Source organism: Corylus avellana, chromosome ca4 (genome assembly GCF_901000735.1).
Source record: "Corylus avellana chromosome ca4, CavTom2PMs-1.0".
Taxonomy (NCBI): domain Eukaryota; kingdom Viridiplantae; phylum Streptophyta; class Magnoliopsida; order Fagales; family Betulaceae; genus Corylus; species Corylus avellana.
This window is the reverse complement of record NC_081544.1, coordinates 22,771,553-22,790,952: the sequence shown is the minus strand read 5'-3', so window position 1 is coordinate 22,790,952 and position 19,400 is coordinate 22,771,553. Positions and strand designations below refer to the sequence as shown.

Here is a 19,400-nt window from a genome sequence, read left to right as displayed (position 1 = left end):
AAAAATATCATAGCTTTAAAAATTATTTCTCAAAAAGTCAATATTTTGTAATTATTTATTTATTTTTTTTAAAAAAGTCAAAATGTGAGGGACGAACCACCTCCAACAAAAGCACAAGCGGTAATTGTACCACTCCTGATACCATTAGAGATAGTCACAACCACCCCAATTAGCACTGATAGTGATTGCTCCATTGTTGTATTGAAGTGGCCGATCATTCCTAATGAGCTCCTTGGCCGCCCATATAGACAACCCAAAAAATAAAATAAAATAGAATCTCTTTTTTTTTGAAAAAAATAAAAAATAGAGCTATTCTATTGTTCTCTCCTAGTTATTGTTCTTTCTTTTTAGAAGGAATGAATATTTCTAAGAGGAAGAAAAAAAAAAAAGTTATTCTAAAAAAAAATAGACAAATGAAACAAAATGATTATTCCAAAAATAATTATATTATATTCTTTGGACGTATTCATGATTATTTTATTGCTAATTGATTAGAGCTATTCTATTATATAGTTTAAAGGGTGAGATTTTTTTAGACAACAAGTGTCCGTCATACGTATTCAACGTGTTAGCTCTCCACGTCAACTGACATTACTCCTAAAAAAAACATGCTTCAGTCCCATTTTTTTAATTTTCGTATCAACATCTTCTACAGCATACAGAAGCGAAAAGATTAGAAGATATCACGAGACGAGACGATAAAAAAAAAAAAAAAGAGAGAGATGGTGTGCGTTTAGCCTAGGAGTGAAAGGGTGGGGGTGGTGGTGGTTTTCGTTTCCGGACAGCCATTCAGGTGAGACCACCTCCTACATCCTCACGACCGTCGGATTGCCCGAACAACTAACAAGTGCTCGACACGTGGAGGGTTGAGACAGAGAGAGTGGGGCGGCGAGGAAAAAGTGCCAAAAGACAAAGAAAGGGACGGTCGATCTGATGTGGAGGCGGGCCTACCTGATGCAGGTGGAGCCGAAAGATGATTGGCTTGAATTTTCGTGAATATTCCAAGCCCAAAAATTGGTTTGTATAGTTTTGGTCCCCGTTAAAAATTTATGGATTAATTTATTTGACATCTATCGAATTCAAAAGTTGTTATTAATAATAATAAAATAATTACTTAATTACATAATTTTTATTAAAAATAAAAATTAATTTATGGATTAATTTCTTTAGCCCCACCCCCCTTTTTTTTTAAGTTGTTATTAATAATAATAAAATAATTACTTAATTACTTAGTTTTTATTAAAAAAAAAAATTAATTTATGGATTAATTTCTTTAGCCCCACCCCTTTTCTTAAAAAAAGTAAAAGACTTTAATGTTCAGATTAAACACCTTTACCTCTTTTTGAGGAAAAAGAATGCGGAGGTACATATGATTTAGCCTTTTATCAAATCTTTCTTTAAAGTTAAATCACTCGGTTATGTGAGTAATACTATATAAGTTTTTTTTGGTATTTGACTTGTGATTGATCATTATTAAATTTTGATTAAATAATAATTTCAAAAGTAATCTCATTTTTTGAGGGATACAAGTGTGATTTCTAGAATTACTCCATCCCTCTATTTCTATTGCTAGGTTTTTTTAATGGTGAACAGTGACACGGGCTAATGGAAACATAATAGCCAATAATTTATTGACACATGTACATGTTGTTGAGTTAACATCAATTAATTTCGTCACATTATTTAAAAATTGCCATATAAAAAAAAATAACAAAAGTCAAAAGCCAAGAATAATGAAAAAAAAGAAAAGAAAAAAAAAAGAGGTGGTTAGGGTGGCCGTGTACATATCATTAATTTAGCACAAATTAACTTCGTTAAATCATTTTAAAAAGGCACGATAAAGGTATAATTTTGGTCAAATTTTATTTTTTATTTTTTATTTTTTTTTTAAAAACAAAATAAAAAACTTATTATTATTATTATTTTTGAAGCAATATCATCAAATGTGGCCTTTTTTTATTTGGTATTTTTTTTTTATAAAAAAAATGGTATTTTTCTTCATAAAAATAGTCATTTTTTTAAAATGGTCATTATTATGAATAAAAAGACCACTTTTAAAAAAATACCAAATAAAAAAAGAACCACTTAGGATGTTATAGCTTAAGAAATTTTTATTTTTATTTTTATTTAAAAAAAAATAGCCATATAAGGAAAAAATTGAACTAAAATTGTACCTCTATCATTTCTCTTTTAAAAATGCGATATGGAAAGAGTAAAATAAAATGAAGCCAAAAAATAAACGCAAATGAAAGAAAAATAAGTGGTTGAGAGTGGCTCTCCTTTAGCCACTAAGGTGGTTTGACCATTCCTTTGGTCATATTAGGTCAAGTCACCTCCTTGAGCCATTAAAAATGGTTTGACCACCCATTTTTGGCAGGATAAGATGGGTCAAACCTTTCATTTGACAGGAGTTCATAAGCTATTTGGTAAGAGAATGACACCGCTCTTAAGTGATTTAATAAAAATTAAACCTTAAAGTGTAATTTGATAAAATGTAAAACTCTTACACTCTTACATTATTATTTTTTATATTTAATAGTGTTTTCGACTATAATGCTACCTTAAACTAGGTAATTCAGTATTGCATTTCTTCCATTCGGATCAAGAGTGAAAATGAGACTTCTTGCTTATCCGTCTTCAATTAGAAATACAAAAAGATCCAGTACTGCCTTTCTCCATTGAATATTGGTGGTCTATTTAGTTTCTAGTGAAACATTGAGCATTACCTTTTTTTTGTGGATAAAAATTTTGAAACTTCACTTAACCCCATCAACATCTCTAATCCCATATATCTAGCAATACTATATATATATATATATATATAATCAAAATATCATTAAAATGCGAAAAGCAGCACTATATTTTCACCATTCTTTTGCGATCACATCGGCAAATACATTTCTTGAACCAGCATCTTCAAGACAAGACAATAACCTGCATCTAGTACAAAAATTTAAATCTGTATTTCTGTTTTTTGGGTGGGTGGATGAAGGTTTTTCTGCTACTGCAATTGTTCGTTGCTTAATATATCTACATCTTTGAATACAATTTGTACAGGCTGCGTAATAGAAGCATCACTGATTTTAGATGGAAGACAAAAGGCAGCACCTGAGAATAATAGCCATGAAATTGCTCAATGTTGTGGGAGTAAACTGCACCTTTGGAGAAGTGATTTCCAGAGAAGCAGCGATCTCTGATCTTGGGTTGGTGCAGTTTACATGCATGAGTCAACCTCCATCTGGTTAATGTCTCCAGCATCTTCTCAGAAATTTATGCAGGTTTCATGATTCATGCCGCTCTATTGAGAACCATCTTTCCTCGTGGCCGAGTTGGCCAATGTCCGCTCTTTCATGGCTTCTTTTTCCAATTTCTTCTTTTCAGCATCAGCCTGCCTTCCATTCTCTTCTCGTGACTTGTTGAACATCTTAACAAAGACGGCCAAGATTTGTGTCACTGATGCAAAAGCCACCACACAAGTTCATCAGTAAACATAATGCCCCAACATGATCCGTATTCTTAATACAGATAAAAGCCTTCATCATCTCCGTGGATTTTAAAGCTCTGCTTATATTCTATTTTGTCTTTAATTTTTAAGGTTATAATTATTTTTTCGAGAATCAACAAAGATCCAAGCAATAAGAGCATGGTTCTTAGGATCAAGAATCTAGTAGTAGCTCACTCCTTTCCTGGAAGTGAAGTAGCCATCCAGTGAGAGCAATCCTTTCCCAGGAATCATGTTTCAAGGTGTTCTAAAACAAACAAGTAAAACTCTTAGGGCAAAACTACCAACCCATAATTGAGTAGTGAACCTTTATGCAATAGAGTGCCCCAATAAAATAGTCATACAAGAAAACACCAAAGGCAAGCTGAAGTAGGACTATACTTCTCTTCAAATTAAACTCTTCTTTTAAGTTTCTGATTTAGATAATTAGAGAAGGCAGACTACATACAACTTATATATCCAATGAAACTGTTTCCAAATATCATGATAAAAAAGAAGTGCAAACACCTATTTGTGTCCCTTAAAATTTACAAAGTTCTAATTTGATCCCTAAAATTTAAAAAGTCAATCAAATCCTAGAATAATTAAAGAAGTAGCAATTAGTCCTCTCATCAAAATCTAATTGACAGAAACTGATGACATGTCAAGTTAATTTCTTATGCGGTAGAAGTCAATGTACATATTTGCACGCTTACCTCACATGAGAAAAGTGCCAGCATGGTAATTTCTATTTGAAATGGCTTATTTTAGTTGAGATGGCATCTATGTGGGATTGCCACGTCAACAACTAACAAAAAAATATCTTTTCAAGTTTTTTAGTTTTTTTTTTTTAAAAAAGGCACACTTCACCCAGCCCCTCTTTTTTTTTTTTTTTTTTTTCTCCCCTCTTTTGTTCAGCCCAACCACCCCCACTGCCTAGACACCACCGCCAGAGCTGACCAAATCCCCAAACAAATTCATGCCCTCGAAACCCTAGCTCCCATTTTATTTTCCCTCAAAGCAACGGCCGGATATAATCATTTCGGCCAAAATAGCTTTGTAATCCAATTGGATTGACTAGACCTAATTGCTACCTATTTAATACTTGATCTTAACTTTTTATATTTATAGACTGAATTGGAACTTTGTTTTTGTGTATTTTTTAGATCTAATTGAGCGTCTCTCCTAAAAAGAACAATAAAAGCTACAGACACAAAATATTCCCAATTAACAAACAAATAAATTTCACTTATCTGAAAAAGAAGAAGAAATGCAAATATGTGAACCAAATCACTGTAGTGTGTGCATGCATATAGAGGAAGACATAACAGACCTTGCTCAAAGGGGCACCGAGCTGGATCCTCCCCAAAGTACTGAGACAATGAATCTGCATTTCTTCCCTGCAAAGACAATATTTAACATTAAAGTAATTAACTGCACAATAACTATCAAAAAATTATGACCATTGACTGGACTCACCACTTCAGAATAAAGCGAGATAAGTGACCTAACTTCAGCTTCTGCAGTATCGAGAAAATTCTTCAGCACCTGAAAATGAGGAATTTCTGGTATTAATACCTACTAAAGGTCCATGTTGAAAAATTCACGCTAAACAAACAAGTTTTCTTCTAATGCGATAGAAACACATATCCAATGCCTTCTTGTTGACTAGAATATTCCAACCACCACTTAATACATGGCACCTTTCAATTTATAGAAGGAAAAACAAAGAAAGCGTGGAATTGAACCAAGTATCAAGTCGACTCTATACTAGGTAAAGACAAGTTTATTCAGAAGCATGCCTTTGCTAAAAGGGACATGCTAATATAGCTGTTGCTAAAAGCAAGCCAACTAATTAGCCTTAATTGGGTATTTCACAAAAACAAGAGGTGAAGGGTTAAGTCACAGATTTGATCCCAGAATATCAGTAGGGTTTACCAACTAAAAGGACAAAAAAAAAAAATATGCCACATCTCCTTATCCTCACCTTTTGGAATCCAACTGAGATAGCTCCATCATTTTCTGAACCAGTGAGTTCTTGCTCAACCTTTTCAAGACCTTTACTGACAGCTTGCATTTCTTCAGCCAAAGCTTTCAGTTGAATCTAGTCATTGTGAAGGCCAATCAGATGATTACAAGGAACAAGTTGTGTAGGTCAGCTATAGATCAACCATTAAATAGTTACAAGAAACAAAGGAGCCAATACTAGCAAGATAACAAACATACCTTAGAGGCAGCTTCTAAATGAACAAGATCCTTATCAAAATCCAGCAACTCAGGCAATTTCTCAGAAAGGAGCTGATGAAGGAAAATAACAATTTAATATGGCATCTTGTGAATATCCCCATACAGGTGCCAATATGATTACTCATTTTACATAAAATAATGAAGAAAGCAGAACATACATGCTGGGATATTGAAATTGAAATATTAACAACTATAAGTAAAGAAAGACAAAAAATCTTAAAAAATATGGAAAGTTTACTCCACTCTCACCCGTGTTGATATATGATAATACTGCAAAAAATTTGGATGTCAAGTACTTAACTACATGCAAATGTTGTTCATAACTAATTTTGCAAACTTGGCAGCTCATCTTCACAATCAGAAAACTCTTATGCCAACTATATCTATAAGAGTACATGTTTTTTAAGATGAAAGGGAATCATTTGGAAAAAGCAACTTTCAGTACCATCAAAGAAACCTATAAAAATCCCTTTTTTCCCCTCATATTAATATTGTATATAATTCAAATTGCCTGATGCACCCCATGAAAGGCAATTGGTGATAAATTGTAAGGGGAAACTGGAGAAGAGTGCAGTAAACAATTCCTCTATTGTAGCCTGTAACAAGGAGAAGGGTTCTAAACTCACTCAAGGAGAAAGTAGCAGGAATATGTTTGAAATCTTTCCCACTTTGCATGATATTAGGAGGGGGTGGGAGGGTTTTGCGCGTCATGTGTGTGGGAGGGTTATTTTGACATAACGCAAACATTTCGTTGGAAGCTTTAATATTTCTACCTTGCACAAATAATGCATTAAAGTCATTTTGTTGTTTCTTGCACGAGTATCAGATAACTTAAGAAGGCTGTCCAATTTGAATCCTATGGCCGATCCTGCAATACCATAAGAAAAATAAAACATCAAGCCAGCAGAGCAACGAATTCATAAAAATATTGCAATGAACAAATACTAATATAGTGACACCTCGTGCAGTGCCCTGATTCAAGGCATTTCCCAAAGTCAGAATTGTCTGCATTATCTGGCGTAATTTCACAGATTCTTTTACCTGTAATAGGTGCATTATATTTAAGATGTAGAGCAAACACTTCTTCATAAATACCAGTTTAAAAACCATTAAGTTTAGTGCTACCTCTCTAGTAGCATCATTGATTGTATTCAAATTCTTTCTAAGGTCATTAACCTATACAAAAACAAGAGTATAAGCACCAACAGTTATTAAAGCATTAGCACACAAAAAAAAACTATTGAACACATATCCAAGAAAAATATACCTGACTAGAAAATGTGATTTTAAAAGCAAATACTCGTAACTTGGATTCTACTCGTGGAACCTTCATCAGCTCTAGGAAAAACTGAAATACATATCAAATTCAATGTTTGCTAGATATGAAACTATAGCATTTGAATTTATTCAAGATATGGCATCAGACAGAACCTGCTCACACTTTCCAAGCATTTCCTTGTCACCTGCATAATTCTGAAACAAAAGCATAATCAACAAGACATGATCATTTAGTAACCAGCACAAAGTTAGTTACCGTTTAAACCAGATACAACATATTATAAACTTTAGATAATCCTTTGACCAGACAATGATGATGCAAGTCATGAATGAAGCATTTTTTTTTTTTTTGATGGAGAACCTCAACAAGGCCCGCCCTTCAGACCCATCCCTGCAAAGTAAACCTTGAACCCATGCACCGCACCCTCGGAAGTTTTCCTACACGGATTAGGATAAATCGCTGGCTTTTACACTAGGGGGTATGGCCCAAAGGGGGAGTTTGCACCTAGAAAGTTTCAAACTTGGGATCTGTAGGGTGATACTCCCTAAGACCATAAGCCTTAACCACTAGGCCAACCCCCTTTGGGAATCTTCTTTCCCTACTATGACTAGGGCACCAAATAAGATAATGCCCAATAAACACCTAATAGACTATCCCTACCATGACTAGGACACCAAATTAGAAAGTGCTCAATCAGCACCTATTAAACTAACTTAAAACCCAAAAGCGACAAGGTCAATACAAAAATATTTCTTTCCTGCTACATTATCAGGTTTATTTGAAATGATCAAATCAACAATTTGGACAGTCTTGGAAAGAATTCATCCCTGATCTTGACTTGTTCAGAAAGTGTGTTAAATCATCAATTCTTTCAAAAGTTTAAGTTTATAGAAAATGATAAATTTAATAATTTAATTATACTCTAACACTTTCCCTTATGTGTGAGCTCAAACTGTTATTAACAAGTGAAACCTAACATGTAAAATACATAATCGAAGTTGGGGGTAAATTGTCAAGGTCTGAACTCGGGACCTTTGCTCTAATATCATGTTAAATCACCAATTACCCTGAAAGCTTAAGAAGTGATAAATTTAATCATTTAATTATATTTTAACACAATGTTGAGCTCTTTATCATTCTTTAGTCTCTTGAACCTCCTCTTTAGTATCAATATATTCTTGCAATTTTCTTGCTCAAGTTTGCATCCGCGACTTCAACATCCTACTAATCTGTTTTGTTGTCAGCTTCAATAGCTACAATATTGGCCCCACTTCCAACATTTGGTACCAGGGAGTTTTCTTCCAATGAGATAAAAAGGAGAAGTGAAACCACGTCTTGGTACAACTATCTTGCTACTGCAATTTGCTAGAGTAATAGTAAATTGTGATAGATCTATTTTGACATCCACTGATGAAATTTAAGGCCATCTGTGCTCTCCTCCACTGGTAATGCTAAGGTTAGTGTTAATTTGTTTAGAGGGTGGTGGATCAAAGTGGGCAAGTGGGCAAGTGGGCAAAGGAAGTAGCAGTGACATTTGGAGCAGAGCATTACATATCTAGAGATTATTGCCACATTGCTTTCCATGGTGCTTTTGCAGGTAGCCAAATAAAAAATTCTTCAGGAAAAAATTCCCATCTTTAAGTTAAAGGACGCAACTTATATACTTTCTTTCTAGGGAAACATCCCTTGCCCTTCCATCATTTTTTTCTTAATTTTTTCAGTATAGGCTATGTTGTTTTGCGCACCAAGTCAACCTTTTTCCTTTGAAAAATATTTCTTCATTCATCCAAAAAAACCAAGCATAGTAATTATGTTTCCTAATTGCAACAGTAAAAAGACACCATAACTTCAATTTCAAGTACTAATGCAAGCACACAAAAACAAAGAGAGATAGAGATATCATACTTAATCTTTAAATACTGCAAACAATCAAGATACTAAACAGAGTATCACCAGCACACCAAGAAATTGTAGCATGCATACACTTGCATGAGGGAGAGAGAGTTTACCTTGAGTGTTTCCATTTCTTCCTTAGTTGGACAGAATTTAATGAGATTCTCAACCTGATCAATGTCTAGAGTAGAAGAATCCAAAGCCAGAACTGCATTCTGAAGGTATAGATGACAAAAATATGACCATGAACTAACAAGTAAGAGTTTCACAAAATAGATAAGTTTTGCGAGCAAAAAGAAGACATGGTCTATACAAATTATAAGGGCGGCAAAAATAACTAACATCAACGCACAAAAATGAAACAACACCACCTAGCAAGATCAATAAGATGATTGTAAGCTAATATTAATTCATTCCTCAATTTAATATTTATGAGTGAAGTCTAAATCATCGAACGCTATCTTGTTATTCTCCCGATAAATTGTGTGACTGGCTAAAAGCTGAAGAAAAATAAAAAAGAGAAAGGGTGATGCACTCCTTAATCCCCAACTCCCAATTAAACAGCAGGAATGGACAACAAAATGACAGATAAGCAACACAAACAAGCTCATTTATCTGAGAAAATTCCATGGCTATTATTACATTATGCTAATTTCCTTATTGAAATCCACAATCAGGGTTAGTTGAATCCTCAACAGTAAGACCATGCAATGTTGTCATCTGTTTCACTCTCCTCTCTAGGGTCCCCAAACTAGGGCTGACAATAGGCACGTACAACATTTCAAGGTTCGATTATTAGAACTAGGTAGATTCAATCTAATTAAGTTCCAAATCTTATTGAGAATATTGATTATAACAAAATTGCATACATGCATTTTATGTGTGCTTGTGTGTGTGTGTGTGTGTGTGCATGTATTTAACTCCTTTGATCCTTTTTCATCTGCCTTTCTTTCCGTTTGTGAGATTTCCAGTGAAAATCAAAATATCATCCACAAACAGGAGGTCAGAGATATCAAAGCCAATCAACAAACCCTCACTCATTGTTGCAGAAATCATCCTACCCAACATCTCCACCACAATGACAAACAATAAAGGAGGCAGAGTGTCCCCTTGTCTCAAGCCATAGGAGCTACTAGAAAAACCTGTGGGGGTGCCATTCACCAAAACCGAAAATGCACCAAGGAGATACAATGAGCTACAGTAGAAAATCTCAATTAACATGATCATAAGCTTTTTCTAAGTCCATTTTGCAAAGTACACCTGGCTCACCAAATTCTATTCTACTGTCAAGGCATTCATGGGCAATAAGAACAGATTTAGGATATGCCTTCCTCGAATGAAAGCATTATGCGACTTGGAAATAATCTTCTCCAACACCATCTTAAGCATATTAGCTAGAATCTTAGCAATAATTTTGTAAATACCACTCATAAGACTAATCGGACGAAAATCCTTGGGATCAACAGCCCTTGGAATCTTCAGAATGAGGGCGATGAACATAACATTAAGGCTCCTTTCCAACTTACCTCTAGCATAGAAGTCACAAAAGAGGTTCATAATGTCTTCTTTTAAAACACCCCAACAAGCTTGGAAGAAAGCCATAGAGTAATTGTTAGGGCCGGCATTGTCCCCATTCATAGCTTTCACTACCTCCAACACCTCCCCTTCCTCAAAATATCTCTTCGACCAATTAACCTCACCAATAGACCAAAAGAAACCATACAACACAAACCACCAACTGAACTGCTCGGTATACAACTTTTTATAAAACTGGACAATATGCTCGTTGATCTCATGTCAGTTGACAGAAAATGTACCATCAATTAACAAGGAATTAATGGAGTTTTTTTCTTCCGTGGGAATTGGCCATTTTGTGAAGAAACTCTGTGCACTTGTCACCGTCCCTCAAACATAAAGCCTTAGATTTTTGCATCCAACTCACCTCCTCCATGAGAGTGGATCTCTTTAACTCGCTTAATACTTTTGCCTTCTTCATTCTCTCCTCTTTGCCTAAAGCCCTCTCTTCTTCAACGATATCAAAAGCACATAACTCTTACAAAAGGATATTTTTCTTCCTTTCTACATCATCAAACACCTCATTCCATCTCTTTAAATCAGCTTTCAAAGCCTTGAGCTTGTGGGCCACAATGAAGCTCAGAGAGCCTTGGAAGTGATAAGAGTCCCATCACTATTTCACCCTATCCACAAAACCCTCAGAATTAAGCCACATGTTCTCAAATTTAAAGTATCTACTACTCCTATGAAAGTTACCACAATTAAGGAGGATCGGAAAATGATCCAAACGAAGCCTAGGAAACCTCCTTTGGCTCACACCAAGAAATTGAGCATCCCAAGTCGAAGAAACAAGAAATTTGTCAATCCTAGACCAAAAAGGAAACTCCCGATTATTCGACCAAGTAAAAGTTTCATCAACAAGAGTGTAACACCCCGCTTCAAGTAGTATGATATTGTCCGCTTTGAGCCTCAGCCCGCATAGTGAACTCCCCTACACACTTGTTGACCAAGTAAAAGTAACAACCAGGGTGAACTCCCCTACACACTCATTGACCTTTTCCACCACCCTCCTATCTCACATAATCAAAACACCACTTGAAGCCCCTTTGGAATCCAAACAACGCCAACGTACATGATGGCAACCCCACAAACCACGCACAACACTATGAGACATAATCTCAAGCTTAGTCTCTTAAAGACAAACGATGTCAACCTTCCAGTTTCTGAGCAAGTTCCTCACCCTCAAACATTCATCTCCATCATACAACCCTCTCACATTCCACGATAACAATTTAGGCTTCATTAAGAACTGAGAACCATCCCTTTCCTTTCCTTCTCCACGACTTGAGCTCTCTCCTTTAGGGTCATAATTAATGGAGCACTCTAGCCTTTTTAACTCCCTACGGCCTTTATTACCAAGTTTAGAAGTAGAAGTTGACACCTTATGATCGCGGCTCGCTTCAATAACTGTCAAAAGAGCCATGAACTGCTCTCCATAACCCACACACGAAACCCCCACAATATAGCAAGGTTAAGACTGATACAGCTATCAAGTCTTGCTTCCAATAGAAACCATCCATCAAGTTCTATGTTTACGGGTGTTTATGTTATTTTTAGTTTGCTAGAGTTTTGGGGGCAAATAGGGTAATTTATGTGATGCATCTGGAGAGAGTGCAAAGTGAGGAGTTTTGAAGATTGCGAGATTTTGGTGGCAGAGCAAAAGATCGTTACGTTCATCTTAATGCTTGGTTGGCAGCATATAATAGTCCTCACTTTTCTAGTTTACTGAATTTTTGGACTTTTGTTCTTTTTCTCCTTAATTGGGGGTCTCTCTTGCATACTTTCTATGAACTCAGGTTGCACCCCTCTATGCTTTCAATGAGATTGATTTACTTATAAAAAAACAAAAGGTATTTTAACATTTCTGATCAGTACTCTAACTATAAGGCATTCTATTGATGGGTAGTCTTTAATTCATGATTTGGGAACTTCGCTTATAATTATGATGGTCAGTAAGACTTATCAAAAAAAAAAAAAAAATTATGATGGTCAGTAAGACCTAGTAGACCACTGACTAGATTTATTTCTAATTTAATATAAGTTATAATCTGTCTAGTGAATGCATGCATGCAATTACTATCAACTATGTAATACAAATATGAGAAGTGAGAAAACTTCTAATAGTAATCTTCTGGTATTTTTCCCATTTCTGCATATTCAGGTTCATCAACTGTTTTGCAAAAAAGAAGAAAAGAAAAATTACAAGCAGCATTTCCTCAGCAGCATCAAACAGGAACAAAAATCACTAAAAGAAAGACATCAAATAGTGAAGAAAATATGAATACAAATTAGGTCATTTTAAAACTTGATCATCTCTTTTGTCAATAGATGACAGAGTTTAGACATCACTTTCAAAAACTTACACATTGATGTCTTCGAGAGCACGTGCAAAAAACTAAGTCAGTGACAATTCTAATTCCACATTTCAAGTGTGATACATTCACAAAGAATCCCATGAGACCAAAAATCAAAACTATTTTCCTCAATTGTCAAATGGTATTGAAGTTAGTTGAACATGTGGCATGAGTAAAAGAAAGAAACTTACAATCATATCTGGCAAAGGAATTTTTATTTTTGAGAGCATTATTTCACAATTATACGCTCTACGCAAGTCAACCTGACAGAGAGAAACACAGCACCAAAAAGCTTGAGTTTTAGATACATATAATATAACAGATCACCATAGCACAACATTTGGTAGAAACATTTACATAACAAAAGTAGAAAGAATAAAAATGTCATGTAAACCATTTATAAAAGATATTGATGCATATTAGCTAGAAATAATAATAATAATAATAATAATAATAAAAAAGATAAACAAAATTAAATTTCTGATGGTAAAAGCACCTGGTGCATCTCTAGAGTTTGTAGTAGTCAAAATTAACTTGTGATAAGTGCAACTAAATAAACCATGCTTACAAGATCGGACCTCCAGAGATTCCAATGTCATAATAATAGCAACGGTAATAAAACTTCAATGTTGCAAAATGCTAAAAGTGGCAGAGTTGAATCATAAATTTATTTTGAGTGATACCGCTTCTTCCTTCCATATAACAGAATCATTCTTTTTGGTACACATTTGGATGCTAATCAACCAAAGTCCTGATATCTTCCTACAGTGATTTTAACTCAGGCACAAAGAAACCTGAGGTTGCCCTATAATGGATCATATATTGATCCGTGGGGGATCATGGTGTGCCAATGTAACAAAAAGTCTAAAATATGCCTCCTCATCAGGTGCTTTAGGCAAAGATTCATCAAGTGTTAACGGAGTTAGGAAGTTTAGTTGCTCAAATTTGAGCCCTCCACCAGCAATATCAGAGATTCTCATGTGATTGTTTATTTCATCTTTCCTAAGGATTTGTCTAATTGTTACTTAGTACCTAATAATAAGTAATAATAGCGCTGTTATAATTTGAAGAAAAAAAAAATTTACTTTTTACAGATATCTTCAGGATCATTTATAACTGAATAAAACTGTAAAATAGAAAGCATGGATCTCCAAACATTTCTCTCAAGTTATAGTGTTTCAAGTACTAAACTACAGTTTTTTTTTGATAAGTACTAAACTATAGTTAATACATACAATAATGAGACAAAGACAGAGAGGGAAGGGAGGAGGGGGGAAGGGGGTGGAGAAGCTTACCAGTTGCACTTTCTCAGGTTTGTTCATGTTAGAACCACGTCGACCTCCACCTTTAGTGCCACTCCCATCTGTAGCAGAGGCAGCTGAGAACAGACTCTCAAGCTCTGAAATATCTATTTCAGGGGCACTAACAAAAACTTTCAATGTTATATCAGAAGTGATATAAGAACAAAACCATACCTACCCACACACCCACCCTCCTGGAGAGAGAGAAGTAAGAGAAAACAAAACACAATGAAAGGGAACATTACAGAAGCAAATCAACTGAAAACACCAGAGAACATAGTATCACATTCAGAAAAAGAGGAAGTTAAAGGAAACTGTGTAAGAACAAAACCATACCTACCCACACACCCACCCTCCTGGAGAGAGAAGTAGGAGAAAAAAAAAAACACAACAAAAGGGAACATTACAGAAGCAAATCAACTGAAAACACCAGAGAACATAGTATCACATTTAGAAAAAGAGGAAGTAAAAGGAAACTGTGTAACAAAAGGTAGAATGGCTGCTCTAAAGTTGACTTTCAATTAAGTTACATATAGGGGTGCATTCAATCCTCAAAAAGGAGGATTTGATTGAGTAGCCTTTAATTTGAATGAAGTATTATTCATATCAACGAGTGCCATTATCATTCAGTATACCGAAACTAAACATTTGATTAATGCTTATAAAATAGTTCCTCAAAAATGCACAAGTTATTTTAGCATCTAAAAGAAGCTATTAGATGGAACATATAATATCTTTATAGAAGTTCTAAGTGAACACACCTTGATTGATTTTCCTGTTTTTGAGAATCAGCCCACAAACTCCCTTGCATCGCACGAGTAACTTTTACCCAATGTAGGGGCTTTAGTGAAGCTTTCTTAGGGGCAAGAGTAGCGCCACCAGCACCTCGACCTCTTCCAAGACTTGATGGCCCCGAAGAAGCCTTCACCTTACCAACTAACGGAGGTGGTGGTGGTAGTGCATTAGAGCCTTTAGCTCCAGGAGGTGGGGGAGGAGCTGGTGTTGCACCACGACTTGGTGGAGTGGGAGCACCAGGAGGCTTTGGTGCTGGTGGTGGAGGAGGCACAATTGAACCTGGCCGGGCAGGTCCTGAAGGTGGTGGAGGTGGTGGTGGCCGACAAACAGTACCGGGGTTCCCACTTGTTGGAGGTGGAGGCGGTGGAGGCGGTACCCCACGAACAGAAGTAGCATTAGATGTTGAACTTGAAGGGGGCAGTTTTGGCAGCGGAGGTGGTGGCGGTGGTGGTTGAAATTTGTTAATTGCACTTCCTAAGGATGGAGGTGGTGGTGGCAGTGGGGGCGGCCGGGGTGGCACAAAAGATTGTTGACTAGATATAGAGGAAAGAGGGGGAGGTGAAGGGGCTGGTGGGGCAGCTTTAGATGAATTGAAATGGGGCGGTGGTGGGGGTGGAGGAGGTGGTGCAAAAGAAGCTTTATGTGAGAGACTAGGAGGTGGAGGAGGGGGTGGAGGAGGAGGCGGATAACCCCTATTGGAAGTGGCAGGGGGAGGCATTAGAGAATCTCTGTTGGGAACACTTGAGGAAGGAAGTGGTGGCGGCGGTGGTGGTGGTGGTGGTGGCAGTAGAGGACCTCTAAAAGTATTAAGAGAGGGAGGTGGAGGTGGAGGTGGGGGAGGCCCTCCACTAGCAGTACGAGAGGGAGGTACAGGTGGAGGTGGAGGTGGAGGTGGTGGATGGGACATTGACGAAAGATTACCGCGAGAAAGTCCAACAGGAGGTGGAGATGGTAGGTTACTAGCAGGAGGAGGTGGAGGCAGTGCAGGGGGAGTTGAACAAGGTTGAGATCCTCTACTTGGTATTGTTGATTGCTCATGAAGAGATGACAGATCATTTTCAATTGCTGATTGATCAGGAGGCTCTGAAGCATGATTTACATCATGTGGACCATCACTTTCAAAATGTAAGGGGACTGAATCAACAGTATCCTGTATTGGTAATTTTGTTGGAGTTTTTGAAGATTTGGGAATGATATCAAATGCTTCATCTGAACTATCAGCAGTGCTAGATGCATTGTTGTCTTCTTCAGAATCAGCAGGTGAAGAATATAAACTTGCTGCTTTACTTTGCAACCATGAAAGTTCTTTTACATCACTTAAAACAGAAAGCTGTTTAAGCAACCACAAGGCAGCATCGTCACTGCTATCAACCCATTCAACACCACTGAACAGTTCTTGAACTCTAGAAAAAGCTTCAATTGGCAACCCACCTTTCTCCTCACCATTTAACATAGTAGTTGGGGCTTTTGGAGGAGAGATGCTTTCAACCTCCCCAAACAAAACCTGAATTTTGAATTTCATTTAATCAGATGAAAGTTTGTATTTTATGTAGGGAAAGAAAAGCACAGAATCTGATCAAGATTATAGGGCTCTTTATGGATCTCAGAAATAAATGGAGGAAAATAAAAGAGACCGAAAATGACTCAATAAGCTTAATTTTATTAGGCAGGTTTCTATCAGTTATCTTTCTCTCACTCTACCCAAGATCCAATATGAGGCCTACTGACATACTCACCTCAGCTCTGAATCCTTTTGGATACCGCTCCTTTGAATCCCAAAGAATGTCCAAGTTTTCAGTGTTAAGCATCAGTATGTTGGATCGAATAAATGCAGTGTTGAACATTATACGAAACATCATAATTTCCTTTTCTGAATCCAAGTCAAAATGGACACACTCCAGTACAACATCTCCTTGCACCAAGCACTGAATGTCAATTTTAATCACATCACAGTCTGCCTGCAATAAAAGAATCATCATATTGGGATCAGAAAATACAACTTAATTTAGATAAATACATAGTTAAATTAAGAAATATAAACTAATATGAAGAGTAGAACAAAAACATTTTACCTGGCCATAATGCCTAAGGATCTTCTTCTTCTTCTTGGCCATGGAAAACAGCATCTCAGTCGAAAGCCCACCCTTACTATGGAGATTCCTGCCAAAGATACGGATAATTGGCCTGCAGCCATTCTGAGAATCAAAGCTGGGAATGGCCCGAAGAATGATGCAATCTAAAGAAAGCGCTCGTTCAGGAGGTGGCCACTCTGGAGCAATGTTTCTTCTCGCTACATATTGAAGGTAACGAAGCTGAGATGGGAATGGATTCAAAGGTGACAGGAGCTGCAAAAACCCCTTAGGAGCTTCTCGATGCACAATTTCAAGAGTCCTTCGTTCGCCACTATGCAACTTTCGAAAGATCAAAAAGCTAGCTAAAAGGAATGCCAAGAGCGGCCAACCCCCTCTCTCACAATGAAGAACAATAATATTCTGTTGATTTCCAAGTGAAAGCCAACTCTCACAAACACGAAGAAAATGTTGAATCAAAGATAATGGAAGGAGAGGGCATCCCTCATACTGTCGTGGATACTCTATGACAGTAACATCATATTCACAAAGAATTTCCGCAAACTGGCTCCGTTTCTCACCCTCGCGGAAATTGAATGCGAGAAATGATGAGTCTGGGAATTCCTCATGTAACTCAGTTATGATTTCATGTAAATATATTTGGTACATTCCATCAGGCAAGACTTCGGTAGAAAAACATGAATCAAAAACTGCACAAATTCATGAAACCAAACAATTGGTATGCAATTATAACACATGGGTATGCGCCCATTTCCCAAAAAAAATCAAATTTACAATAGCAATTCTAGATTAGAGAATGAAGGACATTACCATAGACTCTGTCAACAAATTCAAGCAAGCCATCTGGGGGTCTTCTGTAAAAGAACCTACTTAGAAGAGACATTCTTACCAACCCAATTGCATGAGGTTTGCACTAAGCCAACAAGCTCAAAACCTGAAGAAAATGGACTAAAGAACTAAGTTCAGTTCTATTTTTGCAGTTTTCTTCCTCTTCATTATTTAATGCTTGACATTTAAAACAACAAAAACAAGAGTGTAAGATAATAAAAGTGAAATTACATAAATACCCAACAGAATCTTAGACTGGTTTCAAATTACACCTAGGGTTTCTAAATGTTGCAGCTTAAACCCAACAATTTGTGTATAAACATGAATTAAGTGCTTTAGATTGAGTAAATGTAGAAATTACCTTGATTTTTATGTACGGGTGCTGAGTTTAGCCAGTTAGCTCGCCGTAATTCGGTCGCCGGAGGGGATTACGGAGGCCGGTGGTCGTGGACCGGAGGGCATGCTGTGGGTGGGGGTTCGTGTGTATGTGTGTGTGTGAAGGAGACGACGGAGCGAGGGAAGACGAATGGAGAAAAATTAGGAGAATATGAAATTTCGACTAAAACGCTGTCGTTTCTACGTGTTTAATTTTAAAATTTGAATTTTTTTTTGAATTTATGTTTTATTTTATTTTGGGGATTAGAGAACTTCACGTGCAGCAGCTCACACGTGCTCTCGGTTAAAGTTATGGGCTGGGCCTGACCATAAAACTGGAAGTAGCAGCACAGAAGCCGGGACCGCGAGAATGCGCGGATTGAGGTCGGTAAATTATTATTAGGATGCGTTTGACATTGCAATTTAAAAAAATTTGATTTGAAAATAAAGATTCTAAAACGTGTGATTTCAAAACATGTTTTTTTAAAATACAGTTAAGCGTTTAGTAAAATTACAGTTTGACTTCTAAAATCATAGTTAACCCTTTAAAATTGTGCATTTAAAAACCCAAATTTTTTAAAAATGCAATCCTAAATGATCCGTTTTCTGCAGTTTGGTTTAAGATTGTACTTTTGTTTATAAAATCACAATGTCAAACGCACCATAAATATATAGTTACAATTTTCTTAAAAACAGCATTAACTTATAATAACGCTCACAAATATCCAATTAATTTTTTAATAAACGTGACACTTACATGGCATAATATTGTACAGAATCCTGATACTTTTTTGGACTGGATCTTAAACGATAACATGGCAATTCTAAACTATTCCCTTCAAGAACCCAACAAAAGACCTTTAAACTTTGAAAGAAAAGGACATCCCATGTGTGATATATCCTCTCAAATCTGATCTAAACTATAAAATTGAGAGAATTTTAATCCCAAAGACTTTGTGGTGCCGTGACTCAAATTTCTTGCAAATCCTGTCAAAGTTTCTCTCCATTTCAAGCTAATTAATATGTTTAATAGTGTATGATTGATGTGTGATATATGCGACAATATTCGGTAATTTTAAAAGTCAGATCACAGTTGGGAGGACACCAAAAGAACATTAGAAGAGCACCTAGAATTTCCCTTTAAAATAAGGACCTCTTATTTTTTATCCTTTATAGAGATGG

At 36.3% G+C, this 19,400-nt stretch overlaps 1 protein-coding gene across 1 annotated transcript; it reads right to left on the bottom strand.

Annotated features, from left to right (window-relative positions):
- Window positions 1-2,836: 2,836 nt before the first annotated feature.
- Window positions 2,837-18,372, bottom strand: LOC132177074 (formin-like protein 14). Its single transcript, XM_059589290.1, has 18 exons — window positions 18,205-18,372; window positions 17,826-17,949; window positions 16,998-17,704; window positions 16,662-16,883; window positions 14,892-16,429; window positions 14,125-14,251; window positions 13,021-13,092; window positions 9,017-9,115; window positions 7,160-7,201; window positions 6,996-7,076; window positions 6,854-6,904; window positions 6,688-6,769; window positions 6,502-6,596; window positions 5,708-5,779; window positions 5,469-5,585; window positions 4,961-5,029; window positions 4,815-4,881; window positions 2,837-3,453 (listed from the first exon to the last, which is right to left on the bottom strand). The coding sequence occupies exons 2-18, from the start codon at window positions 17,896-17,898 to the stop codon at window positions 3,299-3,301; spliced, it is 3,669 nt and encodes a 1,222-aa protein (XP_059445273.1). The 5' UTR covers window positions 17,899-17,949; window positions 18,205-18,372; the 3' UTR covers window positions 2,837-3,298.
- Window positions 18,373-19,400: the final 1,028 nt, after the last annotated feature.

Excerpts from the sequence above, each read along its gene's own strand:
- LOC132177074 (XM_059589290.1), bottom strand. The coding sequence starts at position 17,898 with ATGTCTCTTCTAAGTAGGTTCTTTTACAGAAGACCCCCAGATGGCTTG. Across the intron at positions 16,430-16,661 it reads CAAAAGGATTCAGAGCTGAG|GTTTTGTTTGGGGAGGTTGA; the intron begins GTGAGTATGTCA and ends TTCAAAATTCAG. Across the intron at positions 5,780-6,501 it reads TAATGCATTATTTGTGCAAG|CTCCTTTCTGAGAAATTGCC; the intron begins GTAGAAATATTA and ends TTCCTTCATCAG.